Source organism: Pseudopodoces humilis, chromosome 23 (assembly GCF_049639895.1).
Source record: "Pseudopodoces humilis isolate 2021_Gansu_Grassland_sample_001 chromosome 23, ASM4963989v1, whole genome shotgun sequence".
NCBI lineage: Eukaryota > Metazoa > Chordata > Aves > Passeriformes > Paridae > Pseudopodoces > Pseudopodoces humilis.
In genome coordinates, this window is record NC_142222.1 from 5,368,062 (window position 1) to 5,389,512 (window position 21,451).

Consider the following 21,451-nt stretch of genomic DNA (forward strand, 5'->3'; position numbering starts at 1 on the left):
GGGGGAAAAAAAAAAAAAATCAAAACCGAAAGAGGAAAAGATCAACTGCATTGGCCGGGAATCGAACCCGGGCCTCCCGCGTGGCAGGCGAGAATTCTACCACTGAACCACCAATGCCAGTGATGTTGCTATTTTCCCCGTCGCAAGTTTTGTGTGTATTCAGGCAGGAAAAAGGTGTAATTTCTGTCTGAAATCACCCAGATTGGCAATTAGCCGCTGTTAACTGTGACAAAGGCAAAACAGTACCGCGAAAGTACTTTCAAATCAAATCTTCAACCATGTGCGAGGCTGAAGTAGTTGTGTAGTATTCCTGTTGTCTTTTAAAGCACCCATACACTCATCCATCAAATCCATAGCATCGTGTCTTTCCCTGCCGTCACCGTGACTCTTTCCCATCTAAACCATGTGCTGTTAAATTTTCCATGAGCCCTTTTCATCCTCCATAAAACCAGTGACACTTCAATGAGTGCAAACAGCTGAAATTCCTAGTGGCAGCAGCAAGGAAAATTACCTGGCCAGGGAAATATTAATGCCTTAATTCCTTACTTTATGAATATAATTAATTTATCTAATATAATACAATAATAACAATATAATATAATAATAATTTATAAATTCCGTAATTCCTTAATTAATTCCTTAATTTTGACATTATCTCTCAGGGAAAATGTTATATGCAGATACAGCACCTCTAACTCCCTAAGGAGTGTCATATGGATTAATTTGCTTGCTAGCAGCTGGGATTTAAAAGCCCTTTAGGGATTTAGGGAACTGAATGGGTCAGACTTGTGCCCACAACCTCTGCCTTGCAATTCCAGCACAAAACCCACCAGCCACCTTTATCTCCATGACTAAACCGGACAAAATTAATCCTTTTCTTCTCCTTGCAAATCCTAAATCAATTCAGATTAACATGGGCAAACAGGAACAGTCTCCAGTGCCAGGACAGCAGGCAAGGAGCAGCTCCCAATTTTCCAGCAACTCTCATCTCCACATAATAGAAGTGCTGGGCAAAATTTAAAAGCCAGCAGAAAAGGCTTTTCAGCCCTTTTCATTTGAAAACCCCTAAAAAAGTTTCAGTGAGCATGTGCACCCCCATCGTACACAGATTGTAGTATGGATAGAAATTTATTTATACTTCCAAATCATTTATTGCAGAGTGCTATAGAATAAAAAAAAAGCCAGGAGAGAGGTGTCCAAAGGCAGACTGAGAGCTGCTGGTGTGACTCAGGGCACAGGATGTGATGGATGCTGCCCTTTTTCATGTCAGGATTAACCGACCTTGTAAATGGGCCAAAACTGGCACAGCAGAAGCTCTGTGACCTCTCTGCCATGTCCCAAACCCTCCACATGCAGCTGCCTGAAAGAAGGGAAAGGATGTCAGGATTCATGTGAAAATAGTGTATTTCCACACTATCAAATTTCAGGGTTTTGTTCCAGAAATCTGCTAATCCTTGTCTGCTTCTCACCACTCTCTTCAGATAATGGTTCAGAACCTTCAGTACAATAATCTTAATTCTCCTTTACAACTCTTTATATCTCTCCCCTAGAAGCAAATTATTATATTTATTTCCACCCTTTCCCCAAAATTTCACTTTCCTGACATATTTTTTCAACTCTTTCCCCAAAATTTCATTTTCCTGACACATTTTTCTACCCTTTCCCCAAAAATTCACTTTCTGGATATGTTTTTTCCACCCTTTCCTCAAAATTTCACTTTCCTGACACGTTTTTCCCACCCTTTCCCCAAAATTTTGCTTTCCTAAGACATTTTTTTCCACCCTTTCACCAAATTTTCACTTTCCTGACACATTTTTCCCACCCTTTCCCCAAAATTTCACTTTCCTGACACGTTTTTTTCCAACCAGTGCTGCTTTTTACAACCCACAACGAAGACACGGCTGGGCACGAAGGAGTGTGACACAAACACCTCTTCCACCATCATTTTTTCCCCTAATTGAGCTACTCCTCCTAAACATTTCCCAGTGCAGACAGGCTGTAAATACAGATATGGCTCCAAATATGACACCATGAAAGGGAATATCGAGAGAGAAGCAGCTGGGTGAGGTGAGAAGGTCACTTCGGCTTTAATTGCTGCTCTTTAGGTGTTAGACAGCGGTGCTACACCATCCATAGGGAATGCAGACATGGGGTTTTTTTCCAAATGTGCTTAGCATGTCAACATTTTAACATTGTGATTGTTACCAGCAAGGCTTGGGGAGAGAGGGGCCTCAGTATTAACTATTGAAAGCAGGGGGCCTAGGACTTGCTATTGACAGCAGATCTGCAGGGTATTTGTGTTCTTTGTCATGAAAGATGTTTACTGTGTTCAGCATTTCGCTCAGCACCCTATGGTGGCTATTTCTCTTTTTTTTTTCTTTTTTTTTTTCTTTTTTTTTTTTTTTTGCCTTTTACATTCAAAAATTTGTTAAAAACAAAGTTGGGGAGTTTTTGGAACAAAAAAATGTCAGCACGGCTCGGTGTCAGCCGAGCTGACGGTGCGTTTGCATGGCATGTTCAGCCCATGGAGTTGTTTTTTGTCTCCAAAGTGAAAAGACAGCTAAAAAAAAGGATGTTTTTAGAAGAAGGTGCACTGTAGCTGTTTCTGACATCCTTTTCCTTCGCAGTCCTGCTGTGAAAAGTGGATTTCCAGAGCCACCAAAGCTCCTTTGGAGCTGCGCTCCCTCAGCATTGCACGCTTCCAGCAAAAAAGTGAAATTGTTGAGAAAGACTCTGATTACAGAAGTACAGATAAAGTTCAGATCTTTGAGAAGATTCAAATGTATTTAATTAAACTTCTCTGTGCTGCAGAATTGGCAATTTACTCTCTAGTACTTATTTTCACCTGGAAAAGTGTGTAGCTGAGAGTATTAATGTAGGAATGATTTGCCATCCCTTGTGCCAGAAAGGAAAATAAGTGGGAGACTTTTCCTTCAGAACTTCCTTGCTATTTACTGTGAGATGAGGATTTTGAGGTTAATCTTTCTGTTTCAAATAAAACACTGAAAGGTGATGATGAGAAGTGGAGACACATCCAAACCAGAACAAATGGAGAAGGTAGTAATGAGAATGCACTTCAGTTTGCATTAGAGATTATATTTTGCATTGCTATTTTACTGTTTTCTCCTCAAAAAAGTTCAACTCTCCAGCTCCAAGCATCTTTAAGAAATCCTATTTCTTCCATGTTCATCTTCGAGTTGAGGAATTGTGCTCGCATTTCGTTTTACTTCCACTCTCATAAAAATATTAATCTACATTCTACATTGTTTATTATACAGAAAACATAGTTATTGCTTGTTTGATCTAAAAATAAAGAGAGAATTCATCATTTCCTAGATACACACTGGGGCAGGAGCTGAGCAGAGCACTCCAAGCCAACTAATCCCTGGGAAGTTTGCTAAATCCACAGTGGCATTGCTGACAGATCCCATGTGGATGGAACATCCCCTGTCACATGTAATATCAGACACAGGTTAACAAAATCTTATTTACACTCGTTCACACCAGTTATAAATCCCGTGCTTAATGTTTTCACAGCACATTGGCAATCTCCTGTCAAAGCCCAGAGTAAGGACAAGGACACTTTGAAAAGGTGGAGAAGACAAAAAATGTGGTAAAAATCAGGGATTTCACAAGAGGAAGGAGCAGGACTGCGAAAGGATTGAGAACTGTTTCAGTTTCCCAGTGGAAAAAGGAAAAGAAGAAAAGTTGTAGAACATCAGAAAAAGAGTAAGGGGGTCAGTTTAAGGGAGGAAAATCCAACAAAAACGTGGGTAAGAAAGGTGGAATATGTTTCCTGTGCTCTGTGAGAGGTTTGGACAAGGTGCATGGAAAAAATATTACACTGCAGGAGCTCACTTGGAGACAGCAGAAAATATTCAGCTTTCAGTGGAGGGGCTGCAGGAAATGCTCTGTCTGAGGAATTAATGACAAATTCACAGTGAGCCAGGGCTTTGCTGCTCTAAAAGGTCTCTTGTGCTTTACATCAGTCACTTAATTCCACAATATTTAGGATGTGATGAGTTTAAGATGAAGGTTATTGCCATAAGTGCAACTCCAAGCCCCACAGCCACTGCCTGAAGCTCTCAGGTGACCCCACAAGCTGGGGACAGCAGGGCAGCCCCAAATCTGGAGCTGCAGCATCTTTCCAGCTGGGGTGAGCAGTTCCATCCATGCAGAGGTGGGAAAGAGCAAGAGGCTCCCATCTATTGTTAGTATTTGCTGGGGTGGCAATGGGGACAGGGATCAATTATATTTATATTAAAGATTGCTCATGAGAGGTGTGACACAGAGTGATGGGATATTCCCAGCAAGGCATTCCACAGCGCAGGAGCTACACCGGGTGAGAAGCATCACTCGAGCATCCCTCCCAAATCTCCCTCTCCAAAGCAGCCCCTGTCCCCGAGCCGCAGCAGGGGTGGGAAGGGACACGGGGGACACGGGGGGGACCCGAACGGGGCCGGCCCCGGGCACACTCCGCCCCGGCGGGGCGGGCCGAGCCGCCAGCCCCGAGCCGAGGGCTGTAAAAGCGGGGCAGCGGGGCCGGGGAGCAGCGAGCCACAGAGCGGCCGGGGCGGCGTGTGGAGCAGGTGAGCGGTGCCCGGGGAGCCGGGAGAGCACCGGGAACCGACCGGGAACGGGGCAAGGAGCGGTGCCCGGAGCGGTGCCCGGGGACCCGGGAGCGCACCGGGAGCGCACCGGGAGCGCACCGGGAACGGGGAATTGGGAGCGCACCAGGAGCGGTGCCCGGAGAGCCGGGAGCGCACCGGGAATGCGAAATTGGGAGCGCACCGGGAGCCGGGCAAGGAGAGGAGCTCGGGGAGCTGGGAGCGCACCGGGAGCGGTTCCCGGGGATTGGGAGCGCACCGGGAGCGGGGCAGGGAGCGGTTCCCGGGGATTTGGAGCGCACCGGGAGCGGGGCAGGGAGCGGTTCCCGGGGATTTGGAGCGCACCGGGAGCAAGGCAGGGAGCGGTTCCCGGGAATTGGAAGCGCATCGGGAGCAGGGCAGGGAGCGGTTCCCGGGGATTTGGAGCGGGCACCGCAGCAGCATCTCCGCGCTGTCCCGCAGGTTGCACCAGGTGACAGGATCGCTGCACAAACGAGCAAAACGTCGTCCGAAATGGCAGCCGAGGTGAGGGGGAGCTTGGCTTTGCTCCGGGTCCTTCTCTGCTCCGTTTGGAACGGGTGGGATCAGCATCCCTGGGAGGGCTCGGGGAGGTGTCCGTGTGGTCCTTAGGGACGTGGGTTAGGGGTGGTCCTGGCAGTGTTGGACTGATCTTGGAGGTCTTTTCCAGCCTTAATGATTCTGTGAGTGGTTTTGCCGGGTTTTCAATGCAGAAGGGGACAGCGAACGTCTTTGCTGCAATAATTCACCGTCCCAGCTCTGATCCTGTACCCGGACACCTCTTTCCATCCCATCCATCCCTTCCCTCCCAACACCGTTCACTCCCTGTCCCCTCTGCCCATCACGGGGTGTCCAGCGAGGAGCTGCAAAACTTTGGTGTTTTTCCCCCATTTCTCCCCCGCAGCAGCTCCAGCGGACAAACCCTCTTGGAACGCAGAGCTCCTACCCCCCGAGCCTTCATCCTTCCCCGGCAGGCTCCCTCCTGCTCTTCCCTGCTCGGATCCTTTGGGAACAGAGCTGCTGATGGCGCGGTCCCTGCCCGCTGTCCATGGTAGCTCCGCCGCCCGCCCGGCTCCGCGCACCCGCCGAGCCCTTCTGGGGCTGCTCGGGGCTTTTCTCTGCCCTTTTCATCTCGTTCGAGCGTTTGTAACACTCAAAGACACCCAGGCCTCCCTTTCTGCAACCTGCCGGTTTTATCCTAATTGTGCTCTGGAGCTGCTTTAATCGGTAACTTCAGACAATTTGTAGTTACAGGAGTGTTTTAGAGCCTGTGGCTTGTGCTGGCCCACAGCTCCTTGTCAGCTGAATATTTTCTTCTAGTCTCCCTAAAAGAGTGGGATTTTTTAATATTTCAAAGATCAGAGAACAGTTTTCACTATATCCCTGCCTCCTTTGCCTTTCTAATATTTTTTTTCCCTTTGGTCAGGAGTCCATTAAAGGGTCAGAGATCAGCAGCTGCCTTAAAAGAGAGTTCCATGCTGATCTTGCACCACATGCCCTGATGCTTATTTTCAGAGAGTCCTGCAGAAGTCAAATATCTTGGAGGATCCCTAAGATAGACCTGTAACCTCAAGGGCTTAATTCTAGAGACAGTGACATGCTCTGAAATCCAGTGTTTTGCTGATATAGACTGAATAAAACCATCCCTGAGATTGGTCCTCAATTTCACTTTGATAAGGATGGACATGAAACTGATTTTTAGGGGATGTATCCATAAATCTGTGTCTCTTCCCTTCATTACTTGCAGGGGGACAAAATGATGGCAGGAAGGTTTGTGGGGAGCACAGATCCCATCATGGAGATGCTCAGCGCTTCCATTACTGTTGATCAGAGACTGTCTGAAGTCGACATCCAGGGGAGCATGGCTTATGCCAAAGCCTTGGAGAAGGCTGGAATCCTGTCCAAAACTGAGCTGGAGAAGATCCTGAGTGGCCTGGAAAAGGTATTTCTTCCCTTCAAAACCTCTCATGTGTGCTGGAATGAATCTTTCCTTACCTGACAGCATCTTGCTGTTTTAGAGAGTGTCTTTAAATGTCCTCGTGTCCTCTTCAGACTGAGCAGACACTAGGAATCATTTCAATGTGAAGTGAGAACATCCTTTTCCTGCTGGCACATGGGATTTTGAGTCTGGCTGCCTGACTTGGCAGGAGGCAAAGCACAGCAGGTGTAGGGGGCAAGAGGAGGCAGCAGAGAAGGGCTTTTATAAAATATCCATTGTTGTTGCTCACCCACCCTGGACAATGGTGAGTCTGTGCAGTGTTTTATAGGAAAAGCTTTGTGGATGATGCTGAAGGAATCACTGACCTTTAAGATCAAATTTTCCTTGCAATGCTTAAATCCTCCATAACTGTACAGGAGTATCATGGACAGAGAGGTGAATCTCACCAATAATATGGAATATCAGGGTGCAGCGAGCAGCCCAAATGCCAGAGTTTGCATGAGACCTCTGGGCATGACAGGAGCTGGGATTTTCTGGGGACACTCCCAGCCCCAGACACAGCAAAGGGTAACTGTGATGTTTCTGCTGTTTGCAGATCTCTGAGGAATGGTCCAAAGGAGTCTTTGGTGTGATCCAGACTGATGAGGATATCCACACTGCCAACGAGCGCAGGCTGAAGGTTTGGCTCCTCCAGCCTCTTGTTCCTGATCCTCTGCCTGACAGGAAGGGCTGTCCCTCTGTCCCTCTGTGAAATCCCTTCAGAGCTGCTGGCACTGACCCCACTGGGGCACGGCCAAGGGTCTCCACACCCCCTTTTGGGGCTGCACAAGCACAGAGCCCAAAGCTGCCCTTCCCAGCACACGTGCCGTGGTTCCTCTCAGGATCCTGGAGCTGAGTCCTTTCCAGGCAGGGAGATGTGCTGATGTGCACTGTCCTGCTCAGAGCACAGAGATGCTGACACAACTCCTGCTCTTGTCCTCAGGAGCTGATTGGAGACGTAGCTGGGAAGCTGCACACTGGCAGAAGCAGGAATGATCAGGTATGGACAGAAGCTTTTTTCTCCTTCTCTATTCCTCCTCTACCTCACTTCAGGAGACCTCAGACCAGAGTGGCCTCTGGAACTCTTTCTGGGGAGCAAGAAATGCTGACATTACCACATAAATATGCCAGATGATGAGAAGAAGATGCACCTTCCCATCACACAGGACAAGGAGGGGTTTATCTTGCTGTCACTGCATATGTGACACCCTTCGTGGCCTGACTGTGTCCAATCTCCCACAGGTTGTGACTGACCTGAAGCTCTTCATGAAGAATTCCCTCTCCATCATCTCCACACACCTCCTGCAGCTCATTAAGACCCTGGTGGAACGTGCTGCCATGTGAGTCCTTTCTCACAGTCCCTGTTTTCCGTAACTTTGGCCTTTTTGGGGCAGGAGACTCCTGGGTTTGTCCTTTGTCTGACCCCGCTGGGCAGCAGCACGGTGTCCTGTACAGGGAGTTGCAGACCTGTCCCTGTCCCTGTCCCACTGTTCTGCTGCTCACCTCTCTGTCCTTTCCCTCCCAGAGAAATCGATGTGATCCTGCCTGGCTATACCCACCTGCAGAAAGCTCAGCCCATCCGATGGAGCCAGTTCTTGCTCAGGTGAGCACCTCCCACCCTCTGCACCCTCGGGGCCCTGCTGTGCTGAGGGGACAGCCAGGGGTGGTGTCAAACCAGAGGGAGCCCTGCAAACTTCAGCAGGAATTCCCTGTGTGGCTCTGACCAGCCTCATGTTTGAGGGGGGATCCCAGTCTCCAGGCATGGCAGGATAATGGTTGGAAAGAGCCATTCCCTGGCTTCATGTGATTTCTCCCCAGCCATGCTGTTGCTCTAACCCGCGATTCTGAGCGCCTGGGAGAGATCAAAAAGAGGATCAATGTCTTGCCTTTGGGAAGGTAGAGTCTACTCTTTGTGTGATCATTGGGCCTTGCTTTGCTCTGCAAAGTCTTCAGGGGTGCCTTCCCTGCTTCACAGAGCTCAGCTTTGGATGGATATGAAAGGAGGATTGCATGATTTCTGTTTCTTTCTCCCCTGGCAGCGGCGCCCTGGCTGGAAACCCCCTGGAAATCGACAGAGAGCTGCTGCGCAGTGGTAAATGTCTCCCTGGGCCTGAGGGGAATGGGAGTACCTGACCCACCTGGGAGGGAGGGAATGGCACCATAATGCCCCATCCTGGAGCCAGAGCCTTTCATTTTCCAGGGTTTTTGCTGCAGAGAGTCAGGCAGTGCCAGGGAGGTGGGAGGAGGAAGATCTGCACTCTGCCTGTCTGGGATCCTAACAAAAACCTAACAAAAACCCCACTAAATGTGTTTGTGCTCCTGGGACTGCTCAAGGGCTCACAGTCACCTCCCCTGGGGCAGCCTGGTGCATTCAGGCTGCTGTCAGGGCCAGTGTGACCTCCTGTGTCCACCCCCTTCCCTGCAGAGCTGGACTTTGCTTCCATCAGCCTGAACAGCATGGATGCTGTCAGCGAGAGGGACTTTGTGGGTAAGCACAGCCAAAGCCTCCCAGCACTGGGGGAACCTGACACCTTGCCAGATAACTTAAGAAGGGGCTGGAATCCATCACTCAGGGTTCCCTGGGTTGTCCCAGCACCTTTTCCCCCTCCTGATCTCCTGCCTTGCCTGCAGTGGAATTCCTGTCAGTTGCCACCCTGCTGATGATCCACCTCAGCAAGATGGCTGAGGATCTCATCATCTACAGCACCAGCGAGTTCGGCTTCCTCACCCTCTCTGATACCTACTGGTAGGTTTTTGGTGTCTGCTGAGGGGTTCTCCTCAGCTCTGCCAGGCTGGGAGGGTGAGGCAGTGCTTGGGGTCTCTCTGTGCATGAGGCTGACCCAGCATCAAGGGCCTGGCACAAAGGCACCCTCAGGGTGAATATTCCTCAGTACTGGTCACTTATTTGTCATTCTTGTAACTTAACCAAGTTTGTGTTCAGCCCAGCAAGTCCTGTCCAGGAACTGCTGGCAGAGAGAGCTTCCTCCTGTGCTGGGAATGCTGCCAGAGCCCTTCCTTGCCTGGCTGGGTTTGCAATCCCAGCAGACTCCTTGTCTCTGGGGTGCCACAAACACAGCCCTCCCTCCCTGAGATCACTTAGCCTGGCCTGCTGATATCACCTCTGCAGCAGCTTGAGGGGGGAGCCCCCTTTTCCTTCCTCTGTGAGAGGTGGGACTGTGTAGCAGCTCCAGACAAGGTGCAAAGCTAAAGGCTTTGCTGTGGGAAACATGAGGGACTTGGCACACTCAGTACACTGATTTCCTACACCCGAAACAGGAGTACAAGGGATTTAGAGGTTCTTTTCAGAGGGCTGGATCAGGGATTTCAGCCAGGGGGTTTTGCTCACCAGTGCACTCCACACCTTCCCTGCAGCTCTGGCAGCAGCCTGATGCCTCAGAAGAAGAATCCCGACAGTCTGGAGCTGATCCGCAGCAAAGCCGGGCGAGTGTTCGGCCGGGTGAGCCCCAACAAGGAGGAAGAGGGAGAGGAAACTGCTCCTATTGGGGCTGGAGAATCTCCTTTTCCTTGCCTTTTCCTTTGTGAAGAGCTGTGTGCTCTGAGCCTGCCCTGGGGCTGTGCTTTGCTCTGTGCCTCACTCCGTGCCTCTCCTGCTTCCCTCTGCAGCTGGCTGCAGTTCTCATGGTCCTCAAAGGACTCCCCAGCACCTACAACAAGGACCTGCAGGTAAAGCACTTGTTCCTCTCCACAGCCTCTCTCCTGCTGGCTGGAGGAGTCAGGAGAGCTGGGCTGCTCGGCCTGGGGGGTTTTTGGGCTGCACCAGGCTGGCTCAGAGCCATTTCCATCGCTGTTCCAATACAGGAGGACAAGGAGGCCGTCTTTGATGTCGTAGACACCCTGAATGCTGTGCTCCAGGTTGCCACTGGAGTGATTTCCACCCTCCAGGTACGGATTCACCCTCTCGCTGTGAGCATGGAGCACATGCTGTAACTCAGGGGATAGAGTTCCAGACTGGTCCTAAAGTGAAAACTTCAGTGCCTCACCCTTCCTCTAAGAGCTAATGTGCCCCAAGGAGAAGCTGATGGTAGATAACATCTCCCTCTGCCCCTCCTTTCTGCAGATCAACAAGGAGAACATGGAGAAGGCACTGAGCCCTGAGATCCTGTCATCTGACCTGGCTCTCTACTTGGTTCATAAAGGAGTAAGTGCCCCAGGGACAGCTGGAGCTGGGATTTCTTTGGATGCAGAGGAAGTGCTCAGTGAGGAGCTGGGATGAGACCCTTCTGTTGTGTCCCAGGGTGATGAGCAGTCAACAACCATGAAAGCTGGAAACACATCCTTTACAGGCATCTCAAGCAGTGCTGCCTGGGGGACATCATAGCCATTTACACCCAGATTTCTTGATCATAATTTACTCCTAAATCCTCTCCTCTTCCACCCCAGCACTGCCAGATTCAGCTTGCATTGCCCTAAGGGAAAACAGGCCAGCAAAAGAAGTAGCACATCCATTTTCCTCATGGAAAAGCAGCCCAGCTGCCTGGTCACTGACTGCTTCCCCCTGCAGATGCCCTTCAGACAAGCCCACATCGCCGCTGGCAAGGCCGTCCACCTGGCTGAGACCAAAGGCATCACCATCAACAACCTCAGCCTGGAGGACCTGAAGAGCATCAGGTTTGTGTCTCTGTTATTTCACTTCCCTGCATGGAGCAGCAGCCCTGATCAGCCTTCCCAAAAGTGCCTGGGCCGGGCAGCACCTCAACATCCTGAATATCAAGGCTGCTCCTCCTGGGGCTGGAAACATTGAAGGGGACAACATCACCTCCATTCCACTCCAGCAGGGCATGGGCAGGAGCTGTTGGGAGGGGCTGGGAGACACTTCTGCCCTAAGCAGGGAGCCCCCAGAGGGGTTTGGCTCTGAAGTTGCTCGGTGTCCCCTTGGAGCTGAGAAGCGCAGGAGCGTTTCCCTTGGGGAAAAGGCTCCGTCCTCACTCCCTCAGCCTCTCTGCAGGCCCTGGGCAGGTGGAGCAGCCCAGAGCCCCCTGACAGCCCCGCTGTGCCCCCAGCCCCCTGTTTGGCAGCGACGTGGCGCAGGTGTTCAGCGTGGTGAGCAGCGTGGAGCAGTACACGGCCGCGGGCGGCACCGCCAAGAGCAGCGTGTCCGCCCAGATCGAGCAGCTGAGGGAGCTGCTCAAGAGGCTCAAGGAACAGGCTTAGAGTGTGGGGAGAGATGCCGTGCCTGCAGCGTTGTGCCTGTGCCACTGGTCTGGAGTTAATAAACACTGGGGTGTCTGTAGTTCACTGAAATTCTGCTCTCGTGTCTTGATTCTTCGGGGTGAGGATGGGCTGAGCTCAGCCCAGGTGTGAAAGGAGGTGGGCTCTTCCTCCCTTGCAGCTGGGGATGTGTGTCTTGCAGGAGAGGCTGGCACACTGGCATTGTCCCTTTTTACTCAGCAACATTCCTTTCCCACCCCAGCCTTGCAGAGTTTAGGTTTTGCTCAGCCCCTTCTCCCGGTGCTGAGGCAGCAGCGCGTTGTTGACTCAGAGCTGCGGGTCTGGAACACACACAGGGAACTGAAATAACAAAGGTGTTGCCTCACCAAGTTTAGGGCAAGGGCTGCAGCACAGGCAGGATAAACTGCCAGCAGGTAAATCTCCAGACAAAGTACCCCAGGAGACACAGAGTGCACGCACCTTTGGAGCATTTGTGCTTTTAACACGTGGGAGAAGGATCAGCAACAGCAGAATTCCCTTTTTCCAGCTTCTCACCACTCTCAACCTCTCCTTATTCTGGCCTTAAAACAAATCCATTCTCTTGGCATTTAAGCAGCACATTTCAATTACCTTTCCACAAACCTCCTTTGTGTTTGTTCCCTTCCTTCCTGCTGTGTTCCTGCTTTGGCTCATGTCTCACTCTCCAGACTGGTCCCCTGGCCAGGAAATCATTTTGCACACTCAGCTAAAGGAACAAGAAAGCCACAGGTACCACCAATACTCAACACCTGCAGTGTCAGAACAACAGAGATTTCCTCATCTCCCCCTCACAATTCTTTTCCCTCCCATAAACTTTCTTGATCCACGCCACTCCCCTTATTTTTCCTATTTGTATCTTCTGGTTCCTTCTCTTCAGATCCTCAGCTGAACAGATTTTCTCTTGCACCCAGCAGCAGAAGTCTGGCTTTGTCCCTCATGGCCAGTGCTGGGTGACACAGGGCCAAAATGAAAGGAAAATTATTTAAAGATTACCACATTTTAGTCTCTTACTGAAATAAGTAGTTTACAGTCACTGGTACTTCCCACCCATCCGCCCTTTTCTTAAAATTGTGAAATATTTTAGATTGGAGGGGTCTGTGGAGCTCCACAGATGTTACAGAGCGTGCTTCACGGTGTCTTCAGACTTTCACCATCACCCTGCTCTGACTCATTGGGATTTGGGTTTTGGTCTCAAACCCCTGCTCATTACAGGCCACAGGAAGGCATTTGAGCCAGGAATTCACTTAGGCTGATCATCAGCTGGCTCATTCTGGATGTAATCTCGTGCTCACCATTCTTCCAAACCCTCAGCAAACTTCTGTCAAAGCCTGGAACAGGGCCATCCATAAAGGATGAACACACAAAAAAAAGAAGCATTAAAAGTGAGGGACTCCAGAAGAAGAAGGAATCTGAAAATGAAAAGCTTCAAAGGGTTTTTCTCGGTGTAGACAGTGATGGTCTGTGCATCCTCAAGCCTGGAAGTCTGAAAAGGAAAAAGAAATAATCAGGAGTGGAAATGTTTGAGAAGCAGTGAATGAACTGGTGGCTACAGAGTCTGAGCTTTGTTCCGGATGGATACAGAGGGCACTACGCTGGAAACCCAGCTGTGAAAGGACCTGGTGGGGCCGCCAGAGGCAGCTGGATGTCACCGGCAGTGTCCTGCTGCTCCGGACAAGGACCCAGGGACCTGGATTGGGTTCCTCCCCAGCTGAGTTTGACAGCGGGGATGGTTGAAGGGGACAAGGAAGCGGGGATGCGGCTCCTGGGTGTGCTGGGAGGCACAGGGACAAGGCGGGGCACAAGGAGCGGCAGCGGGGCTGGCCCGGGGACTGCCCGCCCCGGCGGGCGGGACGAGCTGCGGGAGCGGGCCGGGACTGGGACCGGCACCGGGCTGGGATCGGGCCGGGACTGGGGCCGGCACCGGGCTGGGAGCGGGACCAGGACTGGGACCGGCACCGGGCTGGGATCGGCACCGGGCTGGGATCGGCACCGGGCTGGGATCGGGCCGGGACTGGGACCGGCACCGGGCTGGGATCGGCACCGGGCTGAGATCGGGACCAGGACTGCAGCTGGGACCGGCACCGGGAGCGGAACTGGGACCGGAGTGGAGCTGGGATTGGGATTGGGATTGGAGCTGGAATCAGGACCGGGACACAGCTGGGATCGGAACCAGAGCTGGGATTGGGACCGAGTTTGGAGCTGGTGTTGGGACCGGAGCTGGGATCGTGACTGTGACCAGGACCAGAGCTGGGCCCGGGATTGGAGCTGGGATCGGAGCCGGGAGTGGATCGGGACCGGGCCCGGGTCTGTGCCCGCCGGGGAGCGATGGCAGCAGCCGAGGTGAGCGAACTTTGCTTCCCGGGGCTGTCCGGGGCTGCTCGGCCGAGCGAGGCTGTCCCGGAGCCCCCCCTGGGCAAGGCCGATCCTCGTGCTCTGGCACTTCCCCGCAGCTTGTGTAAACACTGCTCGGCACAAAAGCGGCATTTTCAGTTTCCTTCCCTGCCCAGGCGTGACCAGGCATCCTGGCGAGCTCGCTTTGTGCCCTGCGAGTCGCTGCTCCGCGTTCCAGGCGGTGCCCTCACTGCCAGGCTGCTCCAAAGAGTCCTGGAGGTGCCTAAAATGAATCCCCCAGCTTTGGTTTCCCGGTTGTAAATGTGTATGTTGCAATGTTTCTGCTGACACACTCCTTGCTTTGATGGGAAGCTTTAAATACCGAAGTTACACCTGGATATTCCTGGTCTCCACTTAAGCGCTGAGCCTCTGGAATGGCCTTTAATTTAGCATTCATTTTTCTCCTTGGGGCACCAAATGATTGCTGAGGATCTCTAACACTTCATTTTCAATTCTGATTCCTCTCTCTGCCTTCCCTCAGCTTTCTGACAAAGCCAGTTTTCAGACATGGCTACACCCTCACCTCTGCAGGCTCTCTCCTGTTGTCCTTTCAGGCACAGGGACATGGAAACAGTCACCAGGGAAAACATTTTTAAGGTTACTCAACCATGTTTTGTCTGGCTAGTAAAGCCCTGGCACAGATCAGCTTCCAGCTGTCCTGCCAGCTCTGGCCATGGTATAGTGACCAGCATGAGAAGAAACTTGCTAGTGGTGTTTAAAAGATCAAGTAGATCAGTAATTGTCCACTCTGCAATGCAGCTGTATTTAATCCCTTACTTCAGGTGTCCTCCAATCCCTTTTTGTGCACTGGTAGCACTGCAGAGTTGCTTTGAAATCTTGGATAAATTGTCTCTGCCCAAGTAAAATTCTCACCCACTGCAGTGCAAGCCTGGCAGAATTAAAACTTCTTGGGCTGTCCAACCTGGGCATGCAAAAAAGCTTCTGGGCAGGTGACACAGCTCAGGTGAGGCCACCCAGGCTCTGAATCACTGCTGGAGAGGCTCCCACACAACACCCGCCCTGCTGTGGGGCACAGCTGGAGCCCTGCACAAGCCTTTTGTCACCCTCTGAAGTGGGTGACACATTCCAGGGGCTGAGGTCACCACAGCAATCCTGGTTTGGGTGGGAAAACCCCACTTCTGTTGCTGTGCTGGCCCACAGCTCTTGGTCGGTCAGAGAATCTGTTAGTTAAACAGCACAAAAAGGATTTAGGGGATATTAATGTCAGTCTAATCCTACTGACTGCTTCATTTTTCCTCCCTTTACGAGGCCTAAAAACAGAAATCTGTGCTGGTCTTGCATCTTTCCCTGACAGTAATTTCAAGGACTCCCAGCAGAATCCTGCAGACATAAAATATCTTGGAGGGTTCCTGGGCCAGACCTCCGAGCTCAGGGGGAAATAACTCTGACACTGATGTGTTCTCCAGCTCTTCAACCACTTGCCAGAGGTCCTGGAGTCCAGGGGACTTTCTGGTCAGTGCTGTCACACTGAAAGGAGCTGAGCACGGCCTCTGTATCAGATAAATGGATCACTGGATGTTATTGAGTGCATAGGATTTATCTGAACTCATTAGGCCTCTTTAATTTTCTATTTTCTCTCTCAGGGGAATAAACTTTGGGGTGGAAGATTCAGTGGAAGCACAGATCCAATCATGGAGATGCTCAATGCTTCCATTAGCTACGACCAGAGGCTGGCTGAGGTGGATATCCAGGGGAGCAGGGCTTATGCCAAAGCCTTGGAGAAGTCTGGAATCCTATCTAAAACTGAGCTGGAGAAGATCCTGAGTGGCCTGGAAAAGGTATTTCTTCCCTTCAAAAACTGTCAGGTGAATGAATGGCTCCTGACCAGCCTGCCTGGATTGAATAACTCTTGTTCTTGTTGAACTGCTGTTTCTGCTGTTTGCAGATCTCTGAGGAATGGTCCAAAGGAGTCTTTGGTGTGATCCAGACTGATGAGGATATCCACACTGCCAACGAGCGCAGGCTGAAGGTTTGGCTCCTCCAGCCTCTTGTTCCTGATCCTCTGCCTGACAGGAAGGGCTGTCCCTCTGTCCCTCTGTGAAATCCCTTCAGAGCTGCTGGCACTGACCCCGCTGGGGCACGGCCAAGGGTCTCCACACCCCCTTTTGGGGCTGCACAAGCACAGAGCCCAAAGCTGCCCTTCCCAGCACACGTGCCGTGGTTCCTCTCAGGATCCTGGAGCTGAGTCCTTTCCAGGCAGGGAGATGTGCTGATGTGCACTGTCCTGCTCAGAGCACAGAGATGCTGACACAACTCCTGCTCTTGTCCTCAGGAGCTGATTGGAGACGTAGCTGGGAAGCTGCACACTGGCAGAAGCAGGAATGATCAGGTATGGACAGAAGCATTTTTTTCTCCTCTATTCCTCCACCTCAGTTCTTTAATTGAATATTTTTATGCCTTCTCTCTCATGCCCTGACACACTCCAGCCTGTATTCCCTTTAAATTAATGATGGCTTCAAACTAATGATGCTGCAGTGACTCATCCACCCAGGGGAGTGGGATCTGCAGGGCTGCATCCTGGTGGTAAAAGGCCACAAAATTCCACTGACATCTCTGAAAACCCCCAGGACCCCTGACTTTGCTGGCTGGTTACACACATCTTTCAGGCTCAGTCCTCCTCAGGATGATCAGCTTGTGTTTGTTGGGAAATTTCTGTTACAAATTTGACAATATCTGACAGTATGAAAATAACAGATTTTGGTTCTGTCCATGGAAAGCAACAGCAGCTTTCAGAAATCAGTGACCAGGGATACATCCCATATGAGATTTCCCTTCCCTTTGCACAGAGCCAGGAGTGGATAACAGTGCCTGGGGGTTCTGTTGAGCAATATTTGGTCACTGATTCTGTCCCATTGTGCTTGGCCTGACTGTGTCCAATCTCCCACAGGTTGTGACTGACTTGAAGCTGTTCCTGAAGAATTCCCTCTCCATCATCTCCACACACCTCCTGCAGCTCATTGAGACCCTGGTGGAACGTGCTGCCATGTGAGTCCTTTCTCACAGTCCCTGTTTTCCGTAACTTTGGCCTTTTTGGGGCAGGAGACTCCTGGGTTTGTCCTCCTTTTCCTCCCAGAGAAATCGATGTGATCCTGCCTGGCTACACCCACCTGCAGAAAGCTCAGCCCATCCGATGGAGCCAGTTCTTGCTCAGGTGAGCACCTCCCACCCTCTGCACCCTCGGGGCCCTGCTGTGCTGAGGGGACAGCCAGGGGTGGTGTCAAACCAGAGGGAGCCCTGCAAACTTCAGCAGGAATTCCCTGTGTGGCTCTGTCCAGCTGGGAATCCAAGCATGGATTGGGAAACACCCTGTCCTCCATCCTTTGGCCATTCTCACCTCCTGGAGTGGGATATTTTCCAGCTTCATCTCCATGTTTCATCTCTCCTGTCCCTCCCCAGCCATGCTGTTGCTCTGACCCGGGATTCTGAGCGCCTGGGAGAGGTGAAGAGGAGGATCAATGTCTTGCCTCTGGGAAGGTAAAGTGTGTTTTATATTGTGATCCTCAGCCCTCACTTGTCTCTGAGATAAAGACAAGAGACAGATCTGTCCATCCCCTGAGCCACTGGGCTTTCTATTCCATAGACACTGCAGCCCAGCTTCCCTCTCCAAAGACTCTCACCACAGAAATATTTTTCTCTTCCTTCTTGAAGTCAAGGATTACAAGGCTTCCATTAAGCATCCCTTCCTGTTTGGGAGAGAAAATGTGGTTTAGTCCAGAGTTCAGGGTTTGATGAGCCTCAGACCACACTGTGACATCAAAATGAACTGGGGGAGGGAAATCTTCAGAGAGGTGACATCACTAGAGCTCAGTTTTTGTCAGATATCAGTTTGGATATCACGGGTGACTTCTGGTTCTTTCTCCCCTGGCAGTGGAGCTCTGGCTGGAAACCCCCTGGGAATCGACAGAGAGCTGCTGTGCAGTGGTAAATGTCTCCCTGGGATAAAGGAACAGGACTACTCACAATATCTGGGATTTTGGGAAGCATCAGCAGATTGTCCTGCTGTTATTTTGGATGTGTTGCAGCACTTTAACAAGGGGGTGGAGGATAATGATGGAGGATAATGAATAGATATCAAGTCACCTCCCCTGGGGCAGTCTGGTGCATTCAGGCTGCTGTCAGGGCCAGTGTGACCTCCTGTGTCCACCCCCTTCCCTGCAGAGCTGGACTTTGCTTCCATCAGCCTGAACAGCATGGATGCTGTCAGCGAGAGGGACTTTGTGGGTAAGCACAGCCAAAGCCTCCCAGCACTGGGGGAACCTGACACCTTGCCAGATAACTTAAGAAGGGGCTGGAATCCATCACTCAGGGTTCCCTGGGTTGTCCCAGCACCTTTTCCCCCTCCTGATCTCCTGCCTTGCCTGCAGTGGAATTCCTGTCAGTTGCCACCCTGCTGATGATCCACCTCAGCAAGATGGCTGAGGATCTCATCATCTACAGCACCAGCGAGTTCGGCTTCCTCACCCTCTCTGATGCCTACAGGTAGGTCTCAGCTCTGGGCAGAGAGAGCTTCCTCCTGTGCTGGGAATGCTGCCAGAGCCCTTCCTTGCCTGGCTGGGTTTGCAATCCCAGCAGACTCCTTGTCTCTGGGGTGCCACAAACACAGCCCTCCCTCCCTGAGGTCGCACTAACACTTATTCTGACCTGCTGATATCACCCAGGGGAGCCTGGAGGGGGGAGCCCCCTTTTAAGTTTCTCTGTGAGAGGTGGGACTCTGTAGCAGCTCCAGACAAGGTGCAAAATCAAAGAGCAGCTCAGTGAGTTCACTGATTTCCTAAACAGGAGCACAGTGAAGAGGGTCCTACACGTTGCTTTTGGAGGGCTGGGTGAGTGATGATGTGTGTGTGTGTGTGGGTGAGGGTTTTGCTCACCAGTGCACTCCACTCATCTCCCACCCAGCACTGGCAGCAGCCTGATGCCTCAGAAGAAGAATCCCGACAGTCTGGAGCTGATCCGCAGCAAAGCCGGGCGAGTGTTCGGCCGGGTGAGCCCCAACAAGGAGGAAGAGGGAGAGGAAACTGCTCCTATTGGGGCTGGAGAATCTCCTTTTCCTTGCCTTTTCCTTTGTGAAGAGCTGTGTGCTCTGAGCCTGCCCTGGGGCTGTGCTTTGCTCTGTGCCTCACTCCGTGCCTCTCCTGCTTCCCTCTGCAGCTGGCTGCAGTTCTCATGGTCCTCAAAGGACTCCCCAGCACCTACAACAAGGACCTGCAGGTAAAGCACTTGTTCCTCTCCACAGCTTCTCTCCTGCTGGCTGGAGGAGTCAGGAGAGCTGGGCTGCTCGGCCTGGGGGGTTTTTGGGCTGCACCAGGCTGGCTCAGAGCCATTTCCATCGCTGTTCCAATACAGGAGGACAAGGAGGCCGTCTTTGATGTCGTAGACACCCTGAATGCTGTGCTCCAGGTTGCCGCTGGAGTGATTTCCACCCTCCAGGTAAGGATTCTTCTCATCTTCTCACTCTTCAGCATCATCATGGTGCATATTCTGTGCGTAACACAGAGAGCAGAGCTCCAGATTGCTCCCAAATGAAAACCTGAGTGCCTCACCCACGCTGCTCACTTTGGTCCCCTCTGCCAGCTGCTCAGGGGGCCAGAGCATTGTTTTAGAGCTCCTGATGAATTCTCCTCACCTTGACCCCTCCCCAAGGAGGAGCTGATGGTAACGTGTCCCTGGGATCCTCCTCCTGCAGATCAGCAAGGAGAACATGGAGAGGGCACTGAGCCCGGAGATGTTGGCCACTGACCTGGCTCTCTACCTGGTTCGGAAGGGAGTAAGTGCCAGAGGGAGAGCTGGAGCTGGGATTCCTTTGGATGCAGAGGAACTGAGCTGAGTCCCCTCTGCCCTGTCCCCTTCCCCCTGCAGATGCCCTTCAGACAAGCCCACGCGGCCTCAGGCAAAGCCGTCCAGCTGGCCGAGACCAAAGGCATCACCATCAACAACCTCAGCCTGGAGGAGCTGCAGAACATCAGGTTTGTGTCTCTGTTATTTCAAAGTGCCCAAAAGCCCTGTGCAGAGCCCAGAGCCCCCTGACAGCCCCGCTGTGCCCCCAGCCCCCTGTTTGGCAGCGACGTGGCGCAGGTGTTCAGCGTGGTGAGCAGCGTGGAGCAGTACACGGCCGCGGGCGGCACCGCCAAGAGCAGCGTGTCCGCCCAGATCGAGCAGCTGAGGGAGCTGCTCAAGAGGCTCAAGGAACAGGCTTAGAGTGTGGGGAGAGATCCCCACCCCTCGGTCTGTGTTGGAGTCTGAAACACAAAGTGTGTGCCCTTGTCTCTGATGCCTGGCTCTGAGATCCAGGAGAACACTGAATTTCATAGAAGGTGAAATTTATAGGCATGTTTTCGTGGTGTTACATGAAAACAATCATTACATTTAAATAAAAAAGCTTAAAGTGTGAGTGTGTAAATTAGAAAGTTTTCTTAGGTCACTAGGTGAAAGAGTTAAACTAGTTTAAAAAAATAGAAGACAAGATAGAGAATTTAAAGTGTTGTCTCTTTTTCTTCTTCTTTCTTCTTCATTTTCTTCTTCTAGAAGTTTTTGAGTAATAATGAGTGATTAGATAGAAAATGCCGCAGTGCAGCACACAAGTGATGGGTCATTGAGTCATTAAGAAAAATAATATACGTGTCTGTTGTTAATTAGATACAAATAAATATAAAAATAAAAGAACTGCATAGTTTGAGGCCATTTTGTGCCTTGAGAGCTAAAGTGAGCCAAAAGGCAAAATGAATTAAACTTGTGCAAAAAGTCTAGAAAAGCCTGCCAAGTTTTGTAATAACATCCAAATAAACACAAGAAACAAGATCCTAACGAGCTTTAGAGTTTTCTTCCTGACCCGGAGAACTGAGATAAACAGAACTCCCCTTGAGAGAGTATTCCAAAAGAGCTCGGCTCAGAAAAAAACGAGAAATCCAGGTGCAAGAAGTGCAGCAGAAAAGAGAAAATGTTTCAGTCTGGAGTTAATAAACACTGGGGTGTCTGTAGTTCACTGAAATTCTGCTTTTGCATCTTGATTCTTCAAGAGCTCATCCTCCCTCCTGTCCCCAAGAATCACCCGTTCTGCCACTTCCAATAACTTTTAACCTTCACTCTTCAACAAGTGACTCTGAAAATAAATAGAGGTAAGCAAGCAGGCAATAAAGAAATAACCAAAAGTAAGCAAGAAATAATAACAATAAACCTAAGCTGTGCTTAAGGGGAGGTTTAGGATGGACATCAGGAGGGGTTCCTTCACAGA

The 21,451-nt window shown here is 51.1% G+C and overlaps 2 protein-coding genes and 1 non-coding gene across 3 annotated transcripts; 2 read left to right on the forward strand and 1 right to left on the reverse strand.

Annotated features, from left to right (window-relative positions):
- Nucleotides 1-46: 46 nt before the first annotated feature.
- On the reverse strand, nucleotides 47-117 carry TRNAG-GCC (transfer RNA glycine (anticodon GCC)). Its single transcript has one exon. It is a non-coding gene; the product is annotated as a tRNA-Gly (tRNA).
- A 4,954-nt stretch (nucleotides 118-5,071) lies between these two features.
- LOC102103806 (argininosuccinate lyase) lies at nucleotides 5,072-11,777 on the forward strand. Its single transcript, XM_088066238.1, has 16 exons — nucleotides 5,072-5,132; nucleotides 6,373-6,567; nucleotides 7,160-7,243; nucleotides 7,547-7,603; nucleotides 7,846-7,943; nucleotides 8,129-8,206; nucleotides 8,422-8,499; nucleotides 8,643-8,695; nucleotides 9,029-9,091; nucleotides 9,235-9,349; nucleotides 9,976-10,060; nucleotides 10,228-10,287; nucleotides 10,423-10,506; nucleotides 10,682-10,762; nucleotides 11,126-11,232; nucleotides 11,625-11,777. Exons 1-16 carry the CDS (start codon nucleotides 5,121-5,123, stop codon nucleotides 11,773-11,775), a joined length of 1,401 nt encoding a protein of 466 aa, XP_087922364.1. The 5' UTR covers nucleotides 5,072-5,120; the 3' UTR covers nucleotides 11,776-11,777.
- A 1,894-nt stretch (nucleotides 11,778-13,671) lies between these two features.
- LOC102103983 (argininosuccinate lyase) lies at nucleotides 13,672-20,999 on the forward strand. The gene is made up of 16 exons (XM_005525815.3): nucleotides 13,672-14,151; nucleotides 15,807-16,001; nucleotides 16,109-16,192; nucleotides 16,496-16,552; nucleotides 17,111-17,208; nucleotides 17,297-17,374; nucleotides 17,620-17,697; nucleotides 18,092-18,144; nucleotides 18,382-18,444; nucleotides 18,588-18,702; nucleotides 19,120-19,204; nucleotides 19,372-19,431; nucleotides 19,567-19,650; nucleotides 19,907-19,987; nucleotides 20,080-20,186; nucleotides 20,268-20,999. Exons 1-16 carry the CDS (start codon nucleotides 14,137-14,139, stop codon nucleotides 20,416-20,418), a joined length of 1,404 nt encoding a protein of 467 aa, XP_005525872.2. The 5' UTR covers nucleotides 13,672-14,136; the 3' UTR covers nucleotides 20,419-20,999.
- The last annotated feature ends 452 nt before the right edge of the window (nucleotides 21,000-21,451 follow it).

What these genes read in the sequence shown, in the direction of transcription:
- LOC102103806 (XM_088066238.1), top strand. An exon ending in CAGCGAGAGGGACTTTGTGG is followed by an intron (nt 9,092 to 9,234) that starts GTAAGCACAGCC and finishes CCTTGCCTGCAG; the next exon opens with TGGAATTCCTGTCAGTTGCC. An exon ending in GAGTGATTTCCACCCTCCAG is followed by an intron (nt 10,507 to 10,681) that starts GTACGGATTCAC and finishes TCCTTTCTGCAG; the next exon opens with ATCAACAAGGAGAACATGGA.
- LOC102103983 (XM_005525815.3), top strand. An exon ending in ACCCTCTCTGATGCCTACAG is followed by an intron (nt 18,703 to 19,119) that starts GTAGGTCTCAGC and finishes TCTCCCACCCAG; the next exon opens with CACTGGCAGCAGCCTGATGC. An exon ending in TCTACCTGGTTCGGAAGGGA is followed by an intron (nt 19,988 to 20,079) that starts GTAAGTGCCAGA and finishes TTCCCCCTGCAG; the next exon opens with ATGCCCTTCAGACAAGCCCA.